Source organism: Dermacentor albipictus, chromosome 2 (genome assembly GCF_038994185.2).
Source record: "Dermacentor albipictus isolate Rhodes 1998 colony chromosome 2, USDA_Dalb.pri_finalv2, whole genome shotgun sequence".
NCBI classification, from domain to species: Eukaryota; Metazoa; Arthropoda; class Arachnida; order Ixodida; family Ixodidae; genus Dermacentor; species Dermacentor albipictus.
The window spans coordinates 157,003,867-157,029,660 of record NC_091822.1 but is presented as its reverse complement, the minus strand read 5'-3'; the positions used below and the strand labels follow the sequence as shown (position 1 = coordinate 157,029,660).

The following is a 25,794-nucleotide window of genomic DNA, read 5'->3' as shown; positions in this document are numbered from 1 at the left end:
AGCGGCTAAAGGTGTGCGGTACACGTCGTAAAGGCGTTCTTTCTACTTCCGCGGTTCATGCGAACGGGGTCTATTCATTCGCCCAGTATTCACTGTCAGCCCGATCGTGTTCTGGCGCGTCGACGCTGCTTAGCCGAAGCCCGACGAAAAAAAAAAAAACGAAACGAGCCACCTACCCGGCACTCTTTGCAGGAAATTCTTTTAATTATGGTGCGGTATATTTGACGGCCAGGCGTGCGAGCCTTCCTGCTTATCATATTTTTATTGACATTTTTTTTTCTTCTGTTGAATGATCCGAGACCTGTGATGCTCTCAGTAGCCGAGTGCGGAAGGACAACACAATTGTTTATCGTACCTATATAGTTGGTGTCGCACAGTTTTCCAAGATACGCTCACATGTGCTGTGGTTACTAGTGCACCAATTAGCTTCCCTTATTAGCACGAGGGCCAGATCTTAGCATGTTTGTAAACCGTTACTGTTAAATTATTTTTTGCGTAGATAACCTTCCCTTCCAGAAAGACCTGCATTCTAAACCACTAGGTGTCCTGTTGATATTACGTGACTTCGTCGCCAGTATTCTGTTGTGTTGCTGTTCTACTTTAGTCTTTAGATTTGTCCTGTTGCAGTGTTCTACTTTGGTCTTTAGATTTGTCCTGTTGCTCTCCTTTCCTTTTTCCTTTTTCCTCCCCTCCTTCCTATCTTCCATTTCTGTGTTGCTGTCACCTCCCTTCAGAAGAGTAGGCAGGCGTTGTGCCCCTTCCGGTGGCAGTTTGCCAGCCTGCTCCTCGCTTTCCCTTTCCTGTTACCTGTGTATACGTGTATATGTGTTCAAAACAAATAATAATAATAATACGTTGAACCAACTTCCATTTGTCAATAAACTTCTAATTCCCCGGCCTTTAGAATGCAGCGGCTTACATGCTGCCAACGAAACCCTTTATCAGAACCTCCCGTGCCTAATGGCGTTTCCAATCAATAATCAACGGCGCGAAAAAGACAAGGTAAGCCGCCCCGAGCAAGACACATGCATCGATGTTTCGGTATAATTACAGGTTGGCCTTGGTAACTAACGTTGCCGCCGCCCTGAGCAAGACATACACATCGATGTTTCGGTATCACTACAGGTTGGCCGTGGTAACTAACGTTGCCCCTAATAAACCCCCCTGCGCACGAACATTTCGCAACGTTCGCCTTATTATCAGTGCATCGGAGCCACATTAGAATGCGTGGAGACGGTTCCCATTCGCTGGCACTGCTTCTAACACGTGTTCGTTTCAGGTTTGCTGTTTCACCAAACAAGGCTGGACACGCTCGTGCCTTTTCACTGTCGGGCACCGACTGCGCAACGCTGTTAGCAATGCCAGACAGGCTCCGGTGTATCCCTCGAGGCGCGCGCAAATGGAGTCTATATAATTCACCGCACGTGCGTGGAGAGATCCTGCTGCTCTTAACTATTCTATTTTGTCGAGCTCTGCACGGAGGCAAGGGTCCGTAAGAGTTTCCCGGTTATGCAAATAACTTTCTCGGGACTCTCATCACGGATACAAAGTCGCCGGTGCAAACGACACGCGCTGTGGCTTAAGCGCGAGCTCTTATGTTTCACCGTAAGCCGAGCTAGCGAGGCAAGTTCGACACCGAACGCCTGTACTTTTTTTTTTGTTTCTTTTCACGCGCACGTGTTGTGTGGCAGGAGTGCTTTACGGGGGCGTCTGAGAGGACCCTCCTCCACTTCTCTCGCCGCCCTTTCCCCCTGTCGGGACTGCGGAAGAGGAGGATAGCAGTCGCCTTCCACGCTGGCGATTGTGCAGCTGGAGACAACGCGCATTTGACGATAATCATCATCATTATCATCATCAGCCTGATACATATCGTCAAATACATACCCTTAGTACATGACCGGGGTAGTTGGAGAAGTATGGGAGAGGCCTTTGCCCTGAAATGGGCGTAACCAGGCTGATGATGATAATGATGATGATTATCGTCAAATGCGTGTTGTCTCCAGCTTCTTCGTGATTTGGGAGAGGGAAACTGAGCGTATTTCCCTCTCCCAAATCACGAAGAAGAAGCTGGAGACAACACGCATTTGACGATAATCATCATCATTATCATCATCAGCCTGGTTACGCCCATTTCAGGGCAAAGGCCTCTCCCATACTTCTCCAACTACCCCGGTCATGTAGAAGGGGTATGGATTTGACGATGTGTATTGTAATAACACCGCCACAGAAGATGCGAAATCACATGAGCAGCACGAACGTACCGTGAACGACGCCAAAAAAGAAATTGATGAAGTCGATGCTGGGCGCGAAGTAGCATATCATCATGGACGCCGACGTGATGAGAACGCTGCCCAAGGCCACCGCCTCGAAGGAGCAGAGCTCGCACAGGTAACCTCCCACGAGCGCTGAAAGTATAAATAAAGAGAAATGACGAATTCGATTCTTCTTCATTTTAATTTTGGTGTTATTGAAGGAAGTTACCGCAAGGCACGTGTACGAAAAAAGAAATTGGCAAAAGAGCAGCGACATAACGTACTAGAGTACACCGGGTCGCTCAGGCGGCCAGATTTTACCGATTAAGCACGATCACTCGTAACAAAATGTAGACATGGCGTTCGGCAGTGCGTACTGTTTGTACTGCATTTGTGATTTGTTCGCGAAGGTATGCAAACACATTAAACAGGCCGACAACAAGGCTGTCTCTTTAAGCTTTACTTGATAATGCATGACCGCGTACGTTCTGAAGAGCCGCGATCTTTGCGAACAAACTGTTTATTTGTTCCTAATGCGCCCTGTGTGTTTTTAGTAAAGCAGGCTGTAGAATTTGCAGTGTAATCATAGAAACTTTCGAATGTTGTGAATATTAAGATGTAAAAGATTATTCGATCGTAATGGCGAGAAGGCTATACAATATTCAGAAACTATAAAAAAATATTCGATATTCCGTTCACTTCTGGTGCTATTCGACTGGTATTTTATTTTCTTCCGACGCTGTTCGAATCGGGTTCGATTAGGTATCAAGGTATTCGCAATGCCGACACCTCCCCCACCCCCTCCCCACTCCTACTTTATAAAAACACAGAACGAGCGCTAGAAACTTTTTTCTAGCGGCGTAAATTCTATCTTCCATATTTTACTCCTTTTTGGAACTTTGTTGTGCTCCCCAATGAACCATTCACTCCTGTGTAGTGTAACGTTTCACTCCACTTGTGTAATGCGTGACGATCCTATAGTTACTGGACTGTGCTTTCGGTGCTGGTGCCAGTAGAGGAGGCAATCCTTGTACGATTGTGTTGGTGCATGTATCGTGCTTTTTTATATTTTCTTTTTTATCTTTTTTTGCTGCGGCAACAAATTTGAGATTTCGGGATAGCCGGCTCTGATGTAGCCTACCTTCCCAAGCTTGTACATCGAAATTCCAAAAGGAAACATAGTTACAACGTGTGTGAGGTCCTCCTATAATGCTACAGCATTAAAACATGGAAGGCGAGTGGAGACGTCATCCCCAGAATTCCCATTTAAGAACTTCGTGTGACGCATTAGAGATTAGCGACTGTTTGTTGACAATTTATTGTTTCTTTTTGTTTCGGTAAGCAAGGATCATATTGCGTTTGAAAGTAGCAATCTAATCCCACAACGTTCGGGAGCTCTTACGTATAAGAAATACTCTTAAATTTGTGACGTCACACTGGCACCATCTTTGCCACGTCTCGAGCACTGAATTCAAGAAGGAAAGCTTTGCCTGAATCGCGCTGCTGCTGTTGTTGTATTTGTTGCTGCTAACAGCCTATCTTTTCCCTTGAACTAAGAAAGAGTGCTCTACCAGTGTAAACTGATTTAATGTGTACATATAGCGCCCGATCACACAACCATCGGGTTCCTCATAATAACCTGAAGCCCTTCACCAGGCCGTTCTTGATAGCTAATGTGTAACTTAAGGACCTTCAACCTTTCCAGGTTTGCATTTCGTTATTGGGGTAGCAAACTTATATTTCGTGCACCTGAAGCGTGAACAGAAAAGGAAAGAAGGACGAATCCCCCTGCCACTTCTTCACGATGTTTTAAATCCTTCCTTTCATAGATTCATATTATTCTAAATTCCCAATCGTACCATTTCTGTAAAGAATGGCTACAAAAGAATTCGAAGACAACACACGCCGCCAAAGACCTGTTACGTTACTTACGCAGTAGGCTCTTCAGATGGCACACATAATCCTAACATGAGTGTGCGGCAACCTTTCGACTTCCTAAGAAGTTTCCGCGATAACAAATGACCTGAAGCGCAAAGTCTACATAGTACAGTGGTTACGTCGCTGAATTTTCGCTTTCACTCTGACTTCTCACATTACTACTCTACTCCCCTCTTGACATTACCAGGGGTCAACGCGGGGCGTGAGTCATGATTGATACCTTCGGGTTGGAACGCGAACCTGATATTTCTTTCGTGTTATATATTCCTCGTAAAACATTTCGATACCAATAGGAATAATCGGAACAGACAATCTAAGCGCCGTCAATGACACCTCCATTCTTCGGTTCGCGGCTAAATTTTAATTAAAGGAGAAATCGGAAATCCACCCATTCATGGCAATTGCTACAAAGGGAACCCACACGGGTTCCTCGAAAGGAAAGCCTAGCAGTTGAAGGAAAATTCGCCCAGGTCCGGGACTCGAACCCGGGACCACCGCCTTTCCGGGGCAGCCGCTCTACCGTCTGAGCTAACCAGGCGGCTAGCAGATGGCAGGGCGGAGTCGAATTTGTCAACAACTCAAAGAAAAGGCAAGAGTTTGACTTGATAGTTCTGCGGAAGCTCTCAAGGTGAAGAGAAGTTGGAGGGAATCAATTACTTCTCACCACCTTGCGAGTTTCCGCCGAACTATTGCGTCAAACTCGTGTCTAAAATTTTGCGCCGCAGTGGAGTTTTCAAGAGCGCTTCGCTTGAAATACGCCCGCGCGCTGCTTACATGCCGAGCAGAGGACGGTCATGTGTATGGTGAGCGGCAGGGACGCCTCCTCGCGGCTCGTGTGGTAGTGCTCGACGAGACCCACGTAGATGACACCGGCCGCCCGCACGCTCACCGTCGTCATCATCATGCACCAGCTGAGGAACGCCAGCACCACCCAGCTGCGCCGGGAGTCCATGCCCGCCGGCGTGGAGGAGGCGACCGGCGCACCCGACGATGACGACGCCATCCTACAGGGCGGGAGGCTGCAACGGACGAGTGACAGCTCGTAAGAGAGAGAGAGAGAGAAGAATACAAGAAGGCAGGGATGTTAACCAGTCAAGTCTGGTTGGCTACCCTACACTGGGGTTGGGAGAAGGGGTAGAGAAAGAAGGGAGAGAGAAGTTGTAGATAGGTACACGGACAGCACTTCAGTTAAAGTCGCTCGAGCAAACCAGAAGTTCTGAGAAAACACAAAAGTGGCTTCACTGCCTTCTGAGCCGATGATCGGCCGGGACGGTGCTCTAATATTGTCTGTTCACTCAGAGGACGATCATCTAGTTTCCTCGATGTGTTGGACAAATACTGTCTTTGTGCTTGAAATTGAGGACAATGGCACAATAAGTGGTCAATGTTCTCCTCGCATCGGCAAACATCACAGGACTATCAGCCATTCCAATTAGTGCGGAGTAGGCATTCGTGAAGGCCACTCCAAGCCATAGCTCGTAAGAGTGACTAACACTCCCAGGCTTCTACCGGGAAACACAAATACCCAAGAAAGTGGATGGGGAAGCGGCGCCGCGGTGGCTCAATTAGTAGAGCACCGCACGCGAAATGCGAAGGTTGTGGGATCGTTCCCCACCTGCGGAGAGTTGTTGCTTTTTTTTCATCCACTTTCATTTCCATTCGTTCAACGTTTCTTTGTTTCATTTATTCAGCACAAGTAGTCTCCCCTATGTTGTCCTTGGTGTCAGTGTTTGTTGGCTTCTTACGACATGACTAATAAAAATCGAGCCCCTTGGTTAACGCCTTTTCTCCTAGCTCATAAGAATGGCCTACTATAGCAGACCCTGAACAATAGCTGCTCCGAGGCGCACTACCGACATGGCGTCGCAGCTAATGGGAACTCCGTCGAGGAGCATTCGAGGCATGACGTCGCAGGCAATGGTAGTTAAGGTGCCGTTTAGCTGCTACTCACTACAGGCGACGGCTTTTTCGCTGAAGAGAGCATTTGAAGCTTTCACGCCAAAAGTCTTCACAATCGAAGATAGTACCAGACTTTACTCTTTATACTCGCGGACAACTTTCTGTGGCAATGAAGAGAAAGCTATACGTGTTACCGCGCCGAGTAGCCCGGCAGCGTTTTTGTTTTCTCGCGACCGGACGCTGGGGAATCGACGCAGCTTCAACGTGCAAGGGTTGCTCACTTGCCCAGACGCGGAAGGGAAAAGCCTCAAAATAGGTCAACTTCAACATTCAGTAGTGTGTTTTGTCTTATTTAGCTATGGTAAATAAGGCCCTTATCCTTTCTCTTCCTCAGCTTAAACTGACGCTGATGAAAATGTAGGTCTTCCTTTTTTTCAAGAGCGTCCTTACCTACGCGCGCATTGCGTCCGTAGCTTTCGCTTCATTATTGCCCCGAAAAGTTGTCCGCGAGCATAGGTGTCTGTTTGCTGGCTCACAGCAGCCTTGCTCGAACGCAGAGGCATCATTCCAGCGCATTTGCGACTGCTTGTAAACTCCCGTATTCTAGAACGTCCCTGCACTCAACGCTCCACCCAGGCTTGCTTGCATACACTATGGAGGCAGGCATCCTTCCTTTCACCTGATCCCTTACCGCCATGTTCGGCCACGGGCCATCAATTCTAGTAAAAGCTTCAATCAATCAACCAATTCAATCGCCTCAATTCTTGAGATGTGCAATGTCTTCTTCAGGCGAGAGGTGGCGCTGTCCATTTCGTCTGCTGTTGAAGATATGATTGGTCGTGCAACGCGTAGCCCAGCCCAGCCAATCAGAACTTCAGCAGCAGACGAAGTGGACATGTCCACTAGGTGGACTCTGAAAGAATAACTTCCTGGTGACCATTTGTCACCGCCCCGTTCAAAAGGGTATGCCAATAAATCATCATCATCATCATGCAGTGGCGGAAGAACTTCGAGTGGAGCATTGTTTGAGAATACGGGGTTTAGTGACAGCTCCCACGCAGGCTACGTTGTGGCGCCACGGTGTTAGCTTTCACCACAACTGCCGCACACACTCCTAGGTGAAATCCAACAGGGAGCCGGTATTTATACACTGGATAAAAAATTACTGGGTGGAAAATAAAAAACGTGCATGTAAGGTGTCCTTTCGAATGAGACGTAATCAAGGTATCTTATTTCACAATAATTCCTTAAATAGCAAAGCAAGTTCGGGGCTCAGTCCCTCGTTGTCATTGATATCCACCACGGGTGCTTAAGGACGTAAATTGGCCTATAACTCAAACCCTCACAAGTTTTGAGGGTGTTGTTTGTAGGCAGGAAACACCCTCAAGGGTGCAAGCTGGTTTACAAAAGGGAAAATCAGACATCCACCCGTTCGTAGCAGTTACCACGAACGCAATGGCTACAACCGATTTGCTTCGAGTTGAACGAATTTCACTTAGGGGGTTACGACTTGATGCCCGTTTTGCAGACGATGAAAAGGCACTCTAGCACACATCCTTGCAGAGTGCACTAAGCTCGAGAACCCCCCACCATCCCCAGCCCCAACTCCGCCGAGCGATGGGAGACGTTGCCCAGCCCCGACCTACCGACCCAGCTCGCGCTGGCGGCTAGGGGCCAGGAACTGCTGGACGCATATGGGACCTGAGAAGAAGGTTCCAACCCATCTGGTGCCAGCGCGCACCAACCATCACTAAGGGCTCAGTATAAAAGTTGATTCTCTCTCTCTCTCTTCTGGAGAATCTTGAGAAATGTTAAAACGAAGTGTCTTCGGCAACGTACACATCGCAAGTTTACTTTTTTTGTTCTTCCAGCAAATAAAGAAAGCGCGCGAAACACGAAACACATCTTGTGCCTACGCGCAACCCTGCGCACGGTAATTTTCAAACAATCTCAGAGGGGGCGGAGGGGGGGGGGGGGGGTTGCAAGCGATGCTCAACTGCTATTAAAGTGAGGTATTAAATCGAACGCACTGTAAAAAAAAATGGTACCACCACGCCAGTGTTGAGCGAAAATCAGCCATGGGTGGTTTTTAGCTATTTCTGAAACACTCAGCGCAGCAAATCAGAACGCCAACTTACACGCATATCTTCCAGGCATTTGCAGCACGTGTCAGGTCGATGCATAGGCATTTGCAGCAGCGGGAGCCGCACGTGTGGGGTCGAGCTATATGTAGGTCGACCCCGCACGTGCGGCTCCCGCTGCTGCAAATGCCTCGAAGATATGCGTGTAAGTTGACGTTCTGATTATACATACATGCATACATGCATGCATGCATACATACACTACCAGGCGCGTTTAGAGCAACGCGCTGTGGGAAACTCGCATTCAGACGAGTCGATGCGGACGACCACGCCAGCGGAGACAGTGCAAAGAGACAAGAATATGTCAACAGGACACATGCAAGGTCGTCGACTATCGGGGCTGCGCTGCAGCAACTGCTGCAGCTCCGTGACGTCACGCCCGAACGAGCTGCGGTGCAAGCTTAGCCGAAAACATAGAGCGACGTGTGCAAACACCCAGCGGTTTCTCCGCTGGTGCTGAACCGCAGTGAGCTTGTCTCCCCATTTTTCCGATAACGTTATGCAGGATGAGTTGCTGACGTACGCGCTCTATCCTTCACTACCTTTGCTTCTTTTGTTGTTCTATGTTGTCTCGTCGAGAGTCAAGGACTCGACGGTTCGCCGCGTCAGCCAGGCGGATGCGGTCCTATCTTTCGTTACACACGATGCTTCAGCTCAAAGCCGACTTGGCGTTCCCTCCAGAATCTTGCTACAAAACACAGAATCGTTCGCGCATTTCAGAAGTGATGAATCTTGAATTAACGCGATGTCTCGTAGCTCAAAAACAAATAAAAATGAGAATAGGGTGCCTGAAGCCAGCAGGTATTCATTTGGGCCGTCAAAAATTTTCGACAGCACATCTGAAAATCGTCAAATGAAAAACATTGAAGGACGAGGTTGACCGCTCCGTGATCTCCGCATCAATAAGAAAAAAATACAGACATCGCTGTGTTATGTAAATATTACGACATTGCCCCCTCCCCCCTCCAAGAAGCGCTAGCATTCTGTGGAAGAGACACTTAAATCTGTTTTGCATCAATAGCTGTACATCTAAACCGCAGAAATGCCAGGCGACAATGGCCGGACCGATTCGAATTAAGTTTGTTGCGTTTGAGTGAGATGTTTAAGTTCTACGAACTTTAAAAAAGGGCAAGTTGAACTTGTTGAAGTTGAACAACATGGACACCTGGCTGTCTCTGTTGTTTCGCCCATGACACTACTGGTGAAAGTTTAGGCACCTGCACCTTCGCCCCCCAAGTTCCCGCCGTCACTTCTAGCACCTTACCGGCAGCCACAGCTCCTACAGCAAGAATTAGCAGCCGCCTGCAAGGACTAGCACCCGAATTCGGTCCCTTCTCATCGTGACTGGAAATAAAGATGTCAACGACCACTACAAACCAGGCGAGCCAAACTTACGATGCCCAGTCTGCTCTCCCACGTGCACTTCATGCGCCAAAGACATCCAAGCCGTTTCATGGAGACACTTTCGAGGATGCTGAAGACTGACTGGACCACATCGATGGGGTTGCCAGGATCAACGAGTGGTACGACGCTCGCAAGCTGCGGAGAGTTTACTTCACGTTGGAAGACGGCGGAGACGTGGTACGAGAAGCATGACGGTTCCTTTGCGACATTGCAAGAGTTTAGTCAACAGCATCGCAATGCGTACCGCAACATCATCATCATCATCATCACCTGATGATGATGATGATGTCTCTCAAAGACTATGAAGCAGTACGTTCGCACATGTCACGACTGCGGATGACGTAAGACTGCACCTGTGCGACCAGTAGGACTGCCGCAACCAATAGCCACACCGAAGACAATTTCATCACGTTGGGATGCACTTGCTAGGATCATTCCCCCACATCCGCGTCCGGAAATCGGCGAATCGTGGTCGCTACCAATTACCTAACACGGTACAGCGAAACAATCGCACTCCGAAAAGCTACCGCAGCATACATCGCCCAATTTTTCTTGCACCGCATAGTCCTCCGTCACGGAAAGCCAGGGGCCGTCATTACTGATCGCAGGACGGCTTTCACCGCAGAGACGCTACAGGAAGTCTTGAGACTAATTTGCACTGCACGTCGCAAAACGACGGTTGGCCACCCCCCAAACATATGGAGTGACCGAACGCCTGAGCAAAATGATCGCGGATGTGCTATCAATGTATGTAGCCATTGACCACAAGAACTGGGACACGATATGCTTCCTTACGTCACTTTTGCGTACAGTACCACAATTCAAGAAAGTGCAGGATTCACCCCTTTTCGCTTGGTCCACGGTCGAAAGGTCACCGCGGTGCTCGATGCCATGCTCCGTCCCGACAACGTGGTAATTTTTCACACGGATGCTGCCATGTTCGCTCAGGGCGCCGAGGACGCCCGTCAAATCGCGCGCTGATGCATTCAGTGTCGCCAAACCGCAGACGCCCGCAGCTACAACCTTCGTCGCCGCGAGGTTATCTACAACCCTGGAGATGAAGTGGAGGCGTGGACTCCCCGTCCGACAGCGCGGCAGGTTCGAAAAGTTGCTGCGTCGCTACTTCGGTACTTACAAGGTTGTAGGGCGACTCAGCGACGTTACCCACGAGGTTCTCCCAGAAGGCATCTCAAGAAACTGCCGTCGGCTTCCTCAAACTGATGTCGTTAATGTTTCAAGGCTCAAACCACGTTTTCCGCCCCGTGACTAGACCGGCCAGTGACGATTTAGCGTCGTTCTTTTTGTTGTTCTTTTTGTTCGTTTGTGTTGTGTCCTGTCCTTTTTTTTTTTAATTCCCTCTTTGACAGCTGCAGGCTGTTACTGCGCGTGAAGTCACCATTTTTTTTTTTTACTTTCGTATTCAGCATCATATATAGGCGCGGGGGGGGGCGGGGGTGTAATGACACATGTCATGGCATATGATTCATTCGCTCTGGCACATGCACGCTCGAGGGGTCGGAGGAAAAGGAAAACGTTTTTCGGTGCCTGTTTTCCTGTAAAGTATGTCTTTCCCTTTCCGTATAGCTTTTAACCTTTAACTGCCGGCCTCTTGGCCAATGCCCCGCAGTGGGTAAGCGCCACAAGTGAGGAACAAGCAAGGAAGCGAGACGTGGACTACATATACACACATATATATACACACATACATATTACACACATACATATATACACACATACATATATACACACATACATATATACACATACATATATACACATATATATACACACACATACATATATACACATATATATACACACACATACATATATACACATATATATACACACACATACATATATACACATATATATATACACAGAGTGGTTAAGCAAGGTGTAACTGTCGTCTTGGCTACTTCGCACCGGGGACGCGGGAAATGACACGAATGACGACAATAATAAAAGGTGCGAAGAGAGTCAGTCCACGCGAAACGCGATGATCCCAATTTTTTTTTTCTCACCGAGCCCCAGCGCTTTCGAAAAAAAAATAAACAAATATGGGCGCGTTAACCTACCGCGCTCCGAACTCCAAAGCCAGCTGGCGCTCGTCTGCGCTCGGGCATTGCGCTTTCGGAGCGCGTACCTCAATAGAGAGTTTTAGCCCAGCGGGTTTACGGCCAGCGGAGCGGAGCGGTCTCCACCGTTGCGCCAGCGGAGCGGCTCACGAAAAAAGAATTTTAGCCCAGCGGATCACCCGCTCGAGCGGGGTAAAGAGCGGGGCGCTCTGCTGCCCCACCTAGTGGTTCGAATAGGAGTTACTGAGAAATGAAATTGAATTACGCTTGCTTTTATTATGCAAGAAATGTTGAATAAAAATATATTACATGTTCTCAGTGCATTATTTGTTAATAATGTACTGAGTATTAATGTACGGGTCAGCGCGGCAGTCGCCGTCTTCGATGCAGAACTGCCGGCGTTCATGTTCCCGGCTGCCGTCTTGCATTTCCCATACACGCCCGCGCGCCCTTACGCACGCTCGCGCGCTGCGTATACGCTCCGCTGGGGAGTGCTTTCCAGCGGGCGTAAACGCTGCTCCGTAAAACCGCTGGCCGCCTCAGCGTGGTGCGCATGCGCAGTCGCGTCTCCGCTCGCCCGCTCCGCTCCGCTGGCCGTAAACCCGCTGGGCTAAAACTCTCTAATTAACGGCGATTTTAGGCGACTTCGCGAGCCTACACAGCTGTTCTGTGACTGCGCCCGGAAACACCAACGCGTCACCTGACCAGTGTTATGTCGCGCCCGCCTCCGCCGTCGCGTTTCGCGCTGCTTTTGCGAACAGCGCACCGCTGAGGTAGTACACACGCTACTTCATAGTTCGTGATCGACGATATCGATGACTGTCTCGAGGAGAAGTGGTTTGAGTTTATGACGCAAGCTATACGCGCTCCTGTATATATGAAGTACCGCACCGCACCCATTGTTTCTGCTCCGCGGTATATATGCCGATTGTATAGTAATTCGGCGCAGATCGCAGGAGCATGGATAGCATCCTACGATTCGAGGTATTGAGAATTCTTGCGGTCAAACTGCGTAGCCGCCGCGAAGAACGGCCATTTGGTTACGTATGCCAGTACGTCTGACGCGCAGAGGTCGTGCGGTCGCTGCCCGTTTCGCGCGAAACGATAAGAGTAGCGAATGCGAAACCAATTAAAAGGTGATACAGAGGGCTGAGAAGACGGCAAGAGCCAGCGGAGCCCTGGACTCGGGGCCCCGACCATTGGCGATTCTTCCGATTATTCTTTTAGTAAAGTTTATGGATCTATCTAACAGCGCGCGCAATGCGTTAACTTTGCCTTGAAAAGGGTTGAAAAGAGGGGTAAATGTAGTTCAAAGAAGGCGGAGGCACGTCACCTTGACGAAAACCACAGCAGGCGAGGGCTCCCGCCGCGCGCCAGAAGTCACGCGATTCCGTTACGTTAACTTAGAGCGCGCTTTATACCTACTAGATCGCGATCGACATTTTGAAACTTTAACGCGCACTATGATTCGAAGTACAAACGTGGTATACATTTCGTATATAATCTACATGCGCAGAAGCTTTCGTGCAGCGGTCAAGTAAATTATATGAAACAGTTTACCTTCTTGCGACGAGTTCTGCAGCATAGCGGTTACGGGCCCACTTGCGAAAATCGGCAATTTACCAAGCGGAAACCCCCGTGACGAAAACCTTTTTTTTTTTTTTGCGAGAAAGAAGATTACTCTGTCTCCAGGATCGGACCACTTGTCGACACGCTTCCCCAGGGATAAGACTATAGTTTATCTATTGCACTATCTCCAAGACCGGCCCACACTGCTCGGTAAGATACCGACGACCAAGCAGATACTCAGACCACTAGATGGAAAGCGTATAGGAATCTTCACTTTAATAATGAAGTTGCGCGCTCGAACGCATTTCATTGCTGCGCTGAGCACATTTAGGCGTGCAGCGTGTTGTTTCATTACATAATTCCGTAGAGAGCCCAGCCGGCAACTGGCACATCTTTGCAGGTAGCACAGGTGCAGCAGTATCTGAACCGATTCGCTATACCGAATGTTTCAGCGAACACTGTCAATTATTTTTTTTTAATTTGCCTGTGGCAGATAGCCCAATTCTAGTTCGTGAGCTGGTCCCCTCTAGGCGGCGGACACTACTTGCAAAAAAAATTGATGTGCATAATAGACTAATTACCTTTTGTAATAATTACCTTACGGCCCGGCCATATTGCAACTTACAAATTCTAGGCGCGGACTTCGTAAGGCGGCCCCACTCGGAACGAATTCTCAGGCTGACAGCAGATTCGAGAAGTCAATTTCCAAACTTGGCGGAAAAATGCATTTAGTAAAAATAAAGGCTCTTTCTCTTCGCCTGAAAGACGCGGGGAGGGGGGGGGGGGGTAGTCAAGGAGCCATCATCTTCCTCGGCTGCCTTTTTATACATGGCGCACTCCCGAACGCATGTCGCGTGCCTTGAGCTACGAGGTTAGAAAAGAAAAAAAAAAGGGGGGGGGGGGGGGGGAAGAAGTATAAAGAAGAGTTCGTTCTGCTCCTGCGATCGGTCCGGACGGTTCTCAGGTCTTTCTCTGGCTGACTTGACACGCTGTTTTACTGGACCCAATCTCGGTACCTATACACAAGGTATAGTAGCAATGCTAGGCTGCAACCTGTCACATTATATGCGCGGCCGCCATAAGTAGTTGATAGATTATTTTATTTAGTTCTTTCATGTGTGTAGGGTGTATCGGTGCGTGCGTCCATCTTGGCTAATAAGCAAAAACGGCGAAACGAAACCGAGTGCTTCAACTCACCCCCCCCCCCTCCCCACATACTCGAACGAACGTGACGCATGGAAAGGCAAGCGACGCGGGACCGAAAAATCATTGCAACATCCGTGAAACTAGGCTACGTGACGCGGTGGTTCTTCAGTGTCCGAAAAAAAAAATCGCACACGTGGAAAACTTCCCTGACTCGTCTGCTTACACCTGCGTTACACCTGCGTGCTGCGACTACAAAAAATGTGCAGACGAGCGACGGTTCTTTCTTTTTTTTTTGTTTTTTTTTCTTGTGAGATACTTGAAAGGTCTACTTAAACGTTTTTCTGGAATCGTTTCAAAAATCGCGTATAAGCTGTTTCACATGCAGCGCCAGCAGCGAAGAGCCAAAAAAAGTAATTAAAAAGAAAAGAACCGCTGCTACTGCCACGTGCGTCGCACGGTGGGCACGCCTCTTGGTCGCCCGTTATATGCAAATATATGCGTAAGTAAATGTAATTTTCGTTGCACGACGCGTGCACTGAACGGGGCTGCGGTTGATACTCCTGCTTCCACGTCACTCCAAGAATATCCGTGGTGACGTCAGTGCACCTCCGGTCTTCGCTTACTGGCGCGAAGACACAAGATTGCATTTGATTTTTCGCATTTAATTGCCCCACTATCATACGTAACAGGCGCTTCCTGGCACTTTCGTATTTCCCAGGCAAGTGCGATTGTTCAAAGCACAGTTAACTGCTTCAGGCCTCACATCTTCCTGTCTGCTTTATTACAGCTATCGCGCTAAAGGTTAGGTAACCGTCAAGCTGCGCCTGTGGGCAGGTTTCTTCAAAATCGCTCATCTGTATTTTGCATGGATGGAAACCAACGTTGAATTATTCATTCATTCAGCGATCGATCGATCGATTCATCGATTCATTCACCGATCGATCGATCAATTCATCTATTCATCGATCGATCGATCAATTCATCCATTCATCGATCGATCGATCAATTCATCCATTCATCGATCGATCGATCAATTCATCCATTCATCGATCGATCGATCAATTCATCCATTCATCGATCGATCGATCAATTCATCCATTCATCGATCGATCGATCAATTCATCCATTCATCGATCGATCGATCGATTCATCCATTCATCGATCGATCGATTCATCCATTCATCGATCGATTGATCGATTGATTGATCGATTGATTGATCGATTGATTGATCTACTACCGCGATGGTTCCGCAGCTATGGCGTTCTGCTGCTGAGAGCGAGATCAAGGCTTCAATTCCCGGCGGTGGTGACCGCGTTTTGGCGAGAGCCCGCGATGCAAAAAAAAATATCATCCTCTATAATATTTTGGGTGCACGTAAGGAATCCCAGGTGGTAAAAAACAATGTGCATCGACGACGATTGTGAATATTTAGCGAATAGCCGAACGCCACCAGAAAGCTATAATCGCTTAATTAAATGAACAATGCGCTTGAAGGCCTAAAATTGTAGCCACGAGAATACTTAGGTAGCGTTTCTTGTTTCATTGCGAAATTTCCCAGAGAATAGAGCCGTTAACCAGTAGATTTGTAGCGGTAGTATAGATGGCTACATACGGGGTGATCATTTATAAAGTTTCCGTAATCTTTAAAAATATTTTTTAGCAGATAGCGTAATTCTAGTCGTCGAGTTGGATTACTCAAAGAGGCGGGGCATTAAGATCGCGAAAACTGGAAACACATATTCAACTAATTAGCAACGATTTTCTAACTTCCTAATTAATAACTTTTCGGCACATATGGCAATTTGCGAATTTTAGCCGGTGACTTTGCGAGACATGTTCGCGTGAAATTGATCTCCTGGATGGCACCAGTTTCAAGATATTGTCAAGTGCATGGTTGTCAAGTTCATGTCAAGTTCATCAAGTGCATGGATATTGTCAAGTGCATGGTCAAGTTCCAGTTACATGTGTGCTTCAATGCATAAAAGTGCGTCATGTTCAAAAACGTATGTTCAACAACAGCCCCTTTTTACGGCGAGTTCGATGGCATGTGTATTCTATACATATATGGTTAACGTTCGACGTATAACGCGCCCCTCAACACGAGTGCGTCATAGGACGTGCCTTCAACCAGGCGACCATCCCGAGAACTTGCGAAAGAACCAATGAAAGTCGTTTGCTTTATTTATTTATTTTTATTTATCAATACTGTAAGCCTTGAGAGGCTCATACAGGAGTGGACATACAAACAGTACAGGCGTTTTGTTATATAGGGGGTTTGGAGCAAACTCAAACAAAAAAGCAATGGTTACAATCGACGCGACAGGTCAGCAATAAGTAAATACAAGGAAACAAAAACAACCTATACAGTGCGTACGCCGTGTCAAGTGTAAGAAGCAGTTAATACAGGAAAAAATGCATTTGGGTGTGCCGTGCAATGTACAAACCGTGTCAAGTGTAAGGTATATTATCAGACGTGCGCAAGAACCAAGCGCAGTGAAGTACGACAGAGCATATGGACACCGGCGTGTGAAAAAAGTTGGGGCATGGCAATACGTCAATAATAATTCAGATTCCACGACGGCGCCCTTTACAATCCACTGTGTAGTCATGGAACGTCAGACCTTACAATCAGTTTTATTTAAAATTAATTTACTAGGTAAATTTTTACATGCTGCCAGCATGTCGAGTACCGTGAGCCAAGAGAAGACGTGCCTCGGTGCCTTATCTTCAGAAGCGCCTCCGAACGAAGCGTGCGATCCTAAAGAAAGCGAATCTTCGAAGCGCAACTGTGACGTGTACGTTCTCAGATGATTATGGAATCGGTGTAAAATAAATAACGGTACTTCCGCAGAGGTTAAAAAAGCATGTTCCGTATGAATGCTGTACGCGAAAGCCTCCAATGGTGATTGCAGCAGTCGACGACACATGGGCGAAACTCGAGATACATCGAGTGTAAGGATAGGGCGACTCGTCATACGTACAACAGCGTAACATTTGTAAAATCTACGAAGCGGACTCTGAAGTTGCGTGGTGGTTCAGAGTTCAGGTGGTTTTATGTCGTCATTTGTTGAATTTTTTTGCAGATTTCTGTGCCCCGTATACAGTGCTGGGCTCTTCGTTATCGTCCAGGAGGTATCGTGAATCATGCCGTCATCATGACTCAAAATTTTCGTATAGTACTCTCTAAACACAACGGGGGGCGGTGGGGAGAGGCTGTCACATTCTCAATGTACGAGTGCTATGCATTGGCCCATGGCTACATTCTTTGTCTCGTCGAATTTCCTTTAAAAATTATTAGAGGTAAGCTTATTTCTTCCGAAGCTCTCCAGGTTCTAAGGAAAGCTGGACGACAGCACTTGGACAGCACCGCGATCATGTGGTTCCCAGCGCACGTCGCCACCGCCACCGACGACGGCCCTCCTAACTTGGACGAGGTAGCACACCGCTCGCGAGAACTGACCCGTCGAGCAGAGTCGGAGACCCCCCCTCCCCTTCTTCGAGTTCAGACCTCCTGGGGCGAAACACGCGAGAACGCTTAGTCAGGTACAGCGACAAAACCAAGCAGTGTCAGTTAGGCAGGCAGATATTACTCCCACCTCACCCCAAACTGAAACGTCGCCAGGCAGTCGTCTGGCGACAACTGCAGACACACACCTTCCCCAATCCGGTGCCATTGCGGCCCCTATTCCCCCGCGCAGTACCCGAGCGCTCATTGCAAGTCATGTCAGGCAACTAGGGCGACGCTCTCGCACATGTTGTGGCAGTATCCTGGTATAGCAGATAAAATGGCACTAGCTCCGGAGGCTCTTGCGTCGAAGTGGGCCGCCGATCTGCGCAGCTCCAGCCTCGAGACACAAGGAATGGGCAGAACAGCGGGCCCGAGAGGCGGCGACGAGGCGAGGCCTCGAAGTCCCCGCATAATAATAATAATATTTGGGGTTTTACGTGCCAAAACCACTTTCTGATTATGAGGCACGCCGTAGTGGAGGACTCCGGAAATTTTGACCACCTGGAGTTCTTTAACGTGCACCTAAATCTAAGCACACGGGTGTTTTCGCATTTCGCCCCCATCGAAATGCGGCCGCCGTGGCCGGGATTCGATCCCGCGACCTCGTGCTCAGCAGCCCAACACCATAGCCACTGATCAACCACGGCGGGTAGTCCCCGCATGGGAGACCTGAGCCCGGGTCGTTAAACTGTGCCGGATTTGCAATAAAGTTGTTTCCATCCATCCAGGTGTTGCGTGAGGGGAGAGGGCATCGAAGCGACGCAACATTAGCCTCGCTCCCGGAAGCCGGCGCGCGGTCCTTATCTCTCTCTCTCACCCCTACTGGGCTTAGCTGCTGCGCGCATTTTCTTTTCTTTTTTTTTTGTGACTTCACTTAGTAAGGTTTACCGCCTTTATAGGCCCAAATTTTTAAGCAATTATGTTTTTCGTAATTGCATGACGGCAAAGAGACTGTGCTTGCATGCGCAATCACTGCAAATCGCTGCATTGATGAAGCAAAGTTTTGTTCAATATGATAAATTTGCAAAGTCACACTGTTGTGCGAGGCCGCGAGGACAAAGCTTAGGCAAATTGTCTTACTGCTATCGTTCCCATGCTGATTGAACAACCGTGTTTGCTGTCCCCGCAGACACTAGCGCCGGATTTCCCTTCGGTGAGTGTTGCATGAAACGCCCTGCTCGGCGCGTGACCTTCTACATCAGGCCGGGAGCGCGCTGCGCCCACCACCCGATCTCGGAGGCTACGTTCGGCGAATAATTTACGGTAATATGGTGGATTAGTTCGCTAAAGAGTGGTTGATATTGCACGGTGTCCAAACTGTGGACAGACCGAAGCATCACTTCGCGCACCAGTAAGCTGGCGTGTTCTCACATTAGCTAGAGAACGTCCAGCTCTTTCCAGCTCTAAGTGTCAGCAATCATAATGTTTGCAACGGTGCTCGCGTCCCCCTATTGGTAGAGTTCTCGTGGCTGCTGCATAGCTATCGACGGGGTGCAAGCGGTGTAGAGCGGGTAGCTGTGGGATCGTTAGTGGTAATGTGGAGATGGTCAAATTCCGCCATATTGCCGTCTTGTCACTTTCCCGTGGACGGACAGACTTGGGCCCTCTGACCCCATTACAATATGTGTCACTGACGGAACGCAAACTTTGCCCCAACGGAAACAATCGCAACATTTTCCCTACCCGTTCGTATAGCGTTTACAGTCCGATGTCCTACCGAACTTTCTTCCGCATCTGTCTTTTCTTACTGTGGCATCGCTGTGACTCCTCCTTCCACGCACCGACAGCAAGTGACTGGACACTGTGAGCGACGGCCAATATTTTCCCCAGAAGTGCGCAATGCACCGTAACGACGTCGCACTGAAACCGCGGCGACGCTCTCTCCAGCGATTGCGAATGCAAACCAGCGCGAACCCGGAACCAAGAGCCAAATGTAGAAGCCGCCCAGTCTACACACAACCAAAACGACCTGTCTGCACCATTACCACGCCACACCGGCCACGCACGCCTACACCACGCGCGTCTCTTCCGCATTCGCCGAGCTGTTGACGCCCGCGGCGCCCGCTGCGGATGCGACCGCGGACCGCCCAACATTGCGCTTCCTTCGCCATTCAGGCAGCGCTTAATGATACGCCGACCCAATGCAACATTGGAATCTGAATGACACAAAGCTTGTGTTTCAGTTAGCGAGGTAGTGGCGGCAGAAGAAGCAGCAGCGGATGACATGCACACATGCCCCGTGAGACAAGTCCAAGTATTACTTTTGGCTAACCTCAATTTGGGGACACCACGAACAAACAAACAAGCACGCACGCAGCTACGCGTTCTGTAGCTGTTAGCTTTCTGTGTCACTAGGACGATAGCCGTGCATAATGCTTGTCGAGGTGAGAACGTGGATGAGAGGTGAACACACTGAGAAGTGCGGCACATACTCAAATACATTTAAGACTGTCGTGTCGCGCCTGTCCTGTGTGCCTTCTTTGTCCCTTGTTTTTGTGCGGTTACATGATGCATTCCGATACCCATTGTGCCACAGTGTCACTTTCCGTTACTAGGGGGATTGATGAAGAAGCGGCACGTATCCCGTGTGCATACCCAGTGGTTCAAGTTGTCTATACCGGGACATACACACTGGCACATACCGTGTGGTCCAAGTTGCTGTCTACTCAGCAACACAGCAGCAGCTAGCACTACCTGGATAGCAGGGGGAGGAGGATGGGAAGTTATATGCTTCGTTTTAAGATTGATATAAACAGTCCGCGATTCATCTAAGCAGCTTGTAGCCGCCGCGGATCAGGGGGTGCCATTCTGTGAACTGTCCCAATTCAGGCATATTGTGAAATTCGCAATCTTGCTAGGTTCTTAATAGCTCGCATGGCTGCTGCGGCGTCTCTGCTTGGCTCTCGGGTTTCTGGAACACCCGTGAGCAATGAATAGATCAAGAAACACTAAACGCTGATATTAAGTCAAGCCGTATTTGTAAGTTACGCTTCCGCCATACCAAAACGATCACACTTATCGTGAGAGGAGGCGTATGATAAGCCAGTAAAGGAGTAAAACGTAAGACCGATGGCGACGCCCCCTTCATGGTCCGATGGGCCGCCGTGCAGCGCACGCCAGGCGGGCTCCTATAGGATGAACTCCGAGCGCCGCCAACTCGCGTGAGAGAAGAAGACCCCCGTTTTATTCTCGCGACTCGTCTTGCATACACATTCAATCACATCACCCGACCTTCTCGCGACTCGCCTTGCACACACGTCCAAGCACGACACAGCATGATCAATGATGGACGTACAGGTGTCGCCGCTCGCCGCGTCTCTCACGTCGTATGGCGAGTGAGGCACGCAAGAGAAATCGCAGCACATTAATCCCCCCCCCCTTTTATTTTTTTTCTTCTTGAGATCAAACACTGTTTGGCTGCGCGGAGGCCGAGGAATATCTGCCGGAGCACGACGTCACAGAAGTGAACACTCCCAATGTCATAATTTCACGCCGAGCCATTGGGGTTTTGTTACAACTCTACCGTACCTAGTCACTTTAGTCGTACCAACCTTAGTCGCCGTTTGACCTATAGATGCCCCGACGTTGCTGTCGCTCTATTAACTACAGTAGGAATTCACCTAAGCCGTACTCGGCAGTTTCTTGACTAGGGACCCAAACGTCCCCATACCTGAGCCATGCGGTTGAGCCTCCTTCTATTCATCCAAAGTTCGACGCCATCCGGTGTCCTCCCCAAATGCGACCGCGGTGTTGACGCTCTGGCTACAACTGTGGCTTTTACCTATAAAACAGTCACCCAGGCGAGGTCACCAGCTTACAATTTAGGAAGGTTTCTTGCACGACAGGGTTGGTTGAAGTAGCCAATTCGTCACTTCCTGACGATTATATCGCTGAAACGCCACAGCTTTAGGCATACACCACGTCGGGCGGCGGCACATTGCGACCTGTCGAGTGCGATACATGTATGCAAATCAAGCGCGTGCGCACCCAGCTCACCATACCCTACCATCGTAGTCCACACTCTCTTTCCTTCGACTTCTCTTCCCCTACGTAGAGTAGCAGCTGACCAGCTCAACAGCTGAACAAAGCTGTACAAGCTGACCAGCTGAACAAAGCTCCTCCGTCTGACCTCTCTGCTTTACATTGAAAGTATTCTCGAAGACACTCTGAACTAGACCAAACCAAACAAAAAAAAATATCCTTCATAGATGCAAGCCAATCTGACAACTGATACATCGAATTGTTTAAGAAGTTTTGTACCTCCTCAGTTTTTCACACACTTCGTAAGTGCTGGTATCAAGGCCTACGGAACGCGGTCGCAGCTGGCTGTACACGCATGCTGCGTCAACCTGCACTGCCACCACCGTACAAACTCCCAGCTCACCTCCAGTGTGAAGCCGGTAGGAGGCGGCGTGAGAAAAAAAATATTACGGTTTATTGGCTTTTTTTAAAAAAAACGCGCTAATAAGTTATAGTCCATTCGAACGAGATATGCATTCGCAAGGTGTCTGATTTTATTATAGTTGATCACAACGTTTCAAAACAAAATTCGGGGCCCCAACGCACAATGTTGCGCTGCATTTAAGTTTGATACCGACAACGACGTCGCACGTTGGCCTTCACTGTCGTATAGGAACCGTTGCGTACTCCCCTACCCCCCTTTTGACAGCTTCGCTGTAAAACGAGTCACACACCCATGAATATCGAAATGTCCAATACCGTGCGGTTCTCCTTGTTGTCCTATATAACGCTCGCTGTACAATGATGTCCGATGGTCCTACCCAGCCGCGTTTCGAACATTTTACTATGCTAGAGCGCTAAGTCGCTCCGATGCGGTCCACAAGCCTGCGGTACAGTCTGTGGTAAGAACCATTTCATGGTTCTGCCTGGTTATCTCTCAAAATAAAGCTTTCCTTTTTTCCCAGGCATGGTAACGAACCGGACTAGGTCTGGTTAAACTCCCTACCTTTCCTATGTTTCTCTCTTTCTACTCCGCATTATTCACTGACGAGACCGCGGCAGCCAACTGTCTCGCGTGTGGCCTGGACTGAACAGAATCGGCAAAACAACAACAGAAATTTTTTTTTTCATTACGCTCTCTACGAAAATGAATCCGTAAGGACGCTATCGGTAAATGAAAAAGGAAACAAAATCTCATTCATTGTCGCGTATGGACATGTCGCAATGAAATACGTAGCATCGACGTACGTTTCGAGTTACTTGACCTCTCTTAGAAAGAAACAGACTCTGCTTGTAAAGGTGAGAGGCCGAAGCACTCAAGTCGCTTGCCTCATTCACTAAACTACAAACAAAGCTCTGTAGGCTTTCTATAAAGCGTAAGTATTCATTGTAATAACCTTCCACGAGGAAAGTGATTACAAAAGGTTATTGTCACCTTTCGTGGAAAAACACGAAAGCCCATTAGTATTCAATATTTTGGTGTTGACACTGTCGGATCATCGATCAGCGCACGTATATCGTAGGGGCTGAACAGCCCCTACGACATTCCTGAACAGCCCTGAACAGCTGTGTCTGTTACGGGAAGCGCTAATTATCTGCTCCTATACTCTATTCCACAATGGTAAAGTGATTTGCTACTACAGTTGCCGGACGTACACCTCTACCGAGCCTTCCAAGGTTATAAGGTACGAACTCGCGACATTATAAGGTTCGAACTCGCGATCACCGCTATACCGTCCGCGCAGTTGCGTATAGAAAGTCTGGTTCGCATTCGGGGCCGATATCACCCGTCTCAGAGACGTGTGTGTTCACAGCGACTGCGTTCGTGTAGCACATGCCGAGAGGAATGGCCAGGAAAAAAAAAAACAAGCGTTACACTCGTATAACTCGTTCTTGGGCGAACTGATTAGCGTTTGACGAAGCCGTCGTAACCCAATTACGAGAAAAAAAAACAAAGAACAGAGAGCCAGACACCACGGTTGTTACAATCGCAACTGATTCCTTTTGCTACACCAGCCGAGTAGGGGGTAAAAAGGAACCGACGGAATAATGCTGATGCCTACAGATTCCTTACACGGTTACATGTACGTGTCTACCCTATACTCCGTTATACTCGTATAGGCTTAATTTAGGGCGATGCAAACAAGATTGTCTTAGTAGCCTACGCACCCCCTCGAACAATGTGTGAGTAAACATGGGAATTTCCTTAAGAACTCCGTAGCGCGGCTAAAGACCGATGCCCTGGCCCACGCAGGAGGCTACAATAGCACCACATGTTCAAGGGAAAAAGCTACATGTTGCATATCAACACGTTCGGTTCCGCATCCACGTGTAATCTTATCACACGCATTGCTCACGGACGCACCTCTTCAAGTTAGCGCGTGCACTTTACTGAATTCCAGATAACCGAGAAGCGGGCTTCTCCTCACGGTCACTATTACTGAGGTGAAGCTAGATTTGGCGAACAGCACTTTGTCAGTTGAGGCGAGTACTCAATCGGGTAGCACTTTATGTGCGCCAAAACTGCCACATACACCACAAAGGCATTCACAAAGCTTCCAACGAAGATATTCGCCACAAGGAAACCGCAGGTGATTCTTTTCCACGGGCCGTGGATGTGCGGCAGCTCGAGTCGCGCTGCAATTGTAGCGCCACCAGACGACAGCTGTCTGCGATTGCGTGTGCTGTTCGTGCGTTCGTTCGATCACTGTGCATAACATAGTGCCAGCTGCATACCGGGCGATTCGCCAGTCTAACATCGCTAGCCTATCACTGAAGTTCGTATCTCTCACTTTATCTCTTTCTCGCTATCTACACCTGCCACGTGCAGGCGCCAGCTTATTTTGTTTTACAGCGAAACCTTTCTACAACGGCTTTCGTGCGGGTTGCGGCAACGGTGGCGACCTTACGGCGGCGTAGTTGGTGTCCAGGAGGCACGGACACTGGCCTCCGAGATCACAACGAAGTGAATTGCGCGCCGGTGCAGATATCGGAGGCCACATAATTTCGATCAACTACATATATCAACATAAATCAACATAAGTTACTTGCAATATTCGCGAGAAAACAAGACAGCAGATGTGTGCAACCTCGGAGAATTACAAGCCGCTTTCCAGCCCAGCTGTTGCTTCGAACAGTTGCAATGAACATTTCAGTTTGTATCAATTATGTCGCATACCATAAAACGTTGCCTGTATATATAAATAAGAAGTTGTTTATTAGTCCCGACAATTAACGAAACCTGGTCGCTAAAGTTTTACGTGCCAAGACCACGTTCTGATTTAGGCGCACGCCGTCGCAGGGGTTACTCCTGATTAATTTTGACCACCTGCGGCTTTCTTTAAACGTGCACCAATTGGAGCGGCACACGTGCTCGTTCCGGAGGTTCTGGCACTTCATCCATTGTTGCGGCACCAGGTAAGCAGCAGTAATTTCCGCACGAAGCTCCACCGTACGCCATCAGCTGAAGAATGCAAATTGCAAGCATGCGTCATTTTGGTATTTAAACCTTACAGGAAAGCTGCACGTAGCGGCTAAACGTGTGAAAGTGGCCAATGGGCGACATTATACAAACATGACGCAGAAAATACCCGACTCATCCATGCACAAAATATAGCGAAAACATCTCATTTCGAAGCATCGCAGCCTTCCCAGGCCTTATGTCCTATACTTTAAGAGCACAAATACACGGGGGACTGCATGTTCTCGACACAATTTACCCTCAGCCGACGCGATGGTACGCCACGTACACAGGTGGCCACAGCACAGGCTCCCATTCAGACCGTTCTAGACGCTCGCAGAATGCCTTCTACTGGCACTCAAAAGAAATGCGTGGGTGCAAAGCCTGTTTTCGGTTCTTCGGAAGAGTAATTTTCGAGTTAAAAGTTCTTCGTTTTTT

The 25,794-nt window shown here is 48.6% G+C and overlaps 1 protein-coding gene across 5 annotated transcripts in view; it reads right to left on the bottom strand.

Moving 5' to 3' along the window:
• LOC139056175 (monocarboxylate transporter 5-like) overlaps positions 1-25,794 on the bottom strand; it is a 44,888-nt gene that overhangs the window by 7,233 nt on the left and 11,861 nt on the right. For 4 of the 5 annotated variants that reach the window (XM_070534159.1, XM_070534161.1, XM_070534158.1 and 1 more), the window contains 2 exons: positions 4,965-5,209; positions 2,262-2,405 (listed from right to left, as the gene is read on the bottom strand). In XM_070534159.1, the coding sequence (XP_070390260.1) occupies positions 2,262-2,405; positions 4,965-5,193 (373 nt within the window). In that variant the 5' untranslated portion in view covers positions 5,194-5,209. Of the gene's footprint in view, positions 1-2,261; positions 2,406-4,964; positions 5,210-9,625; positions 9,770-25,794 lie in introns of those variants that run through there. The other variant, XM_070534162.1, reaches the window with a different exon arrangement.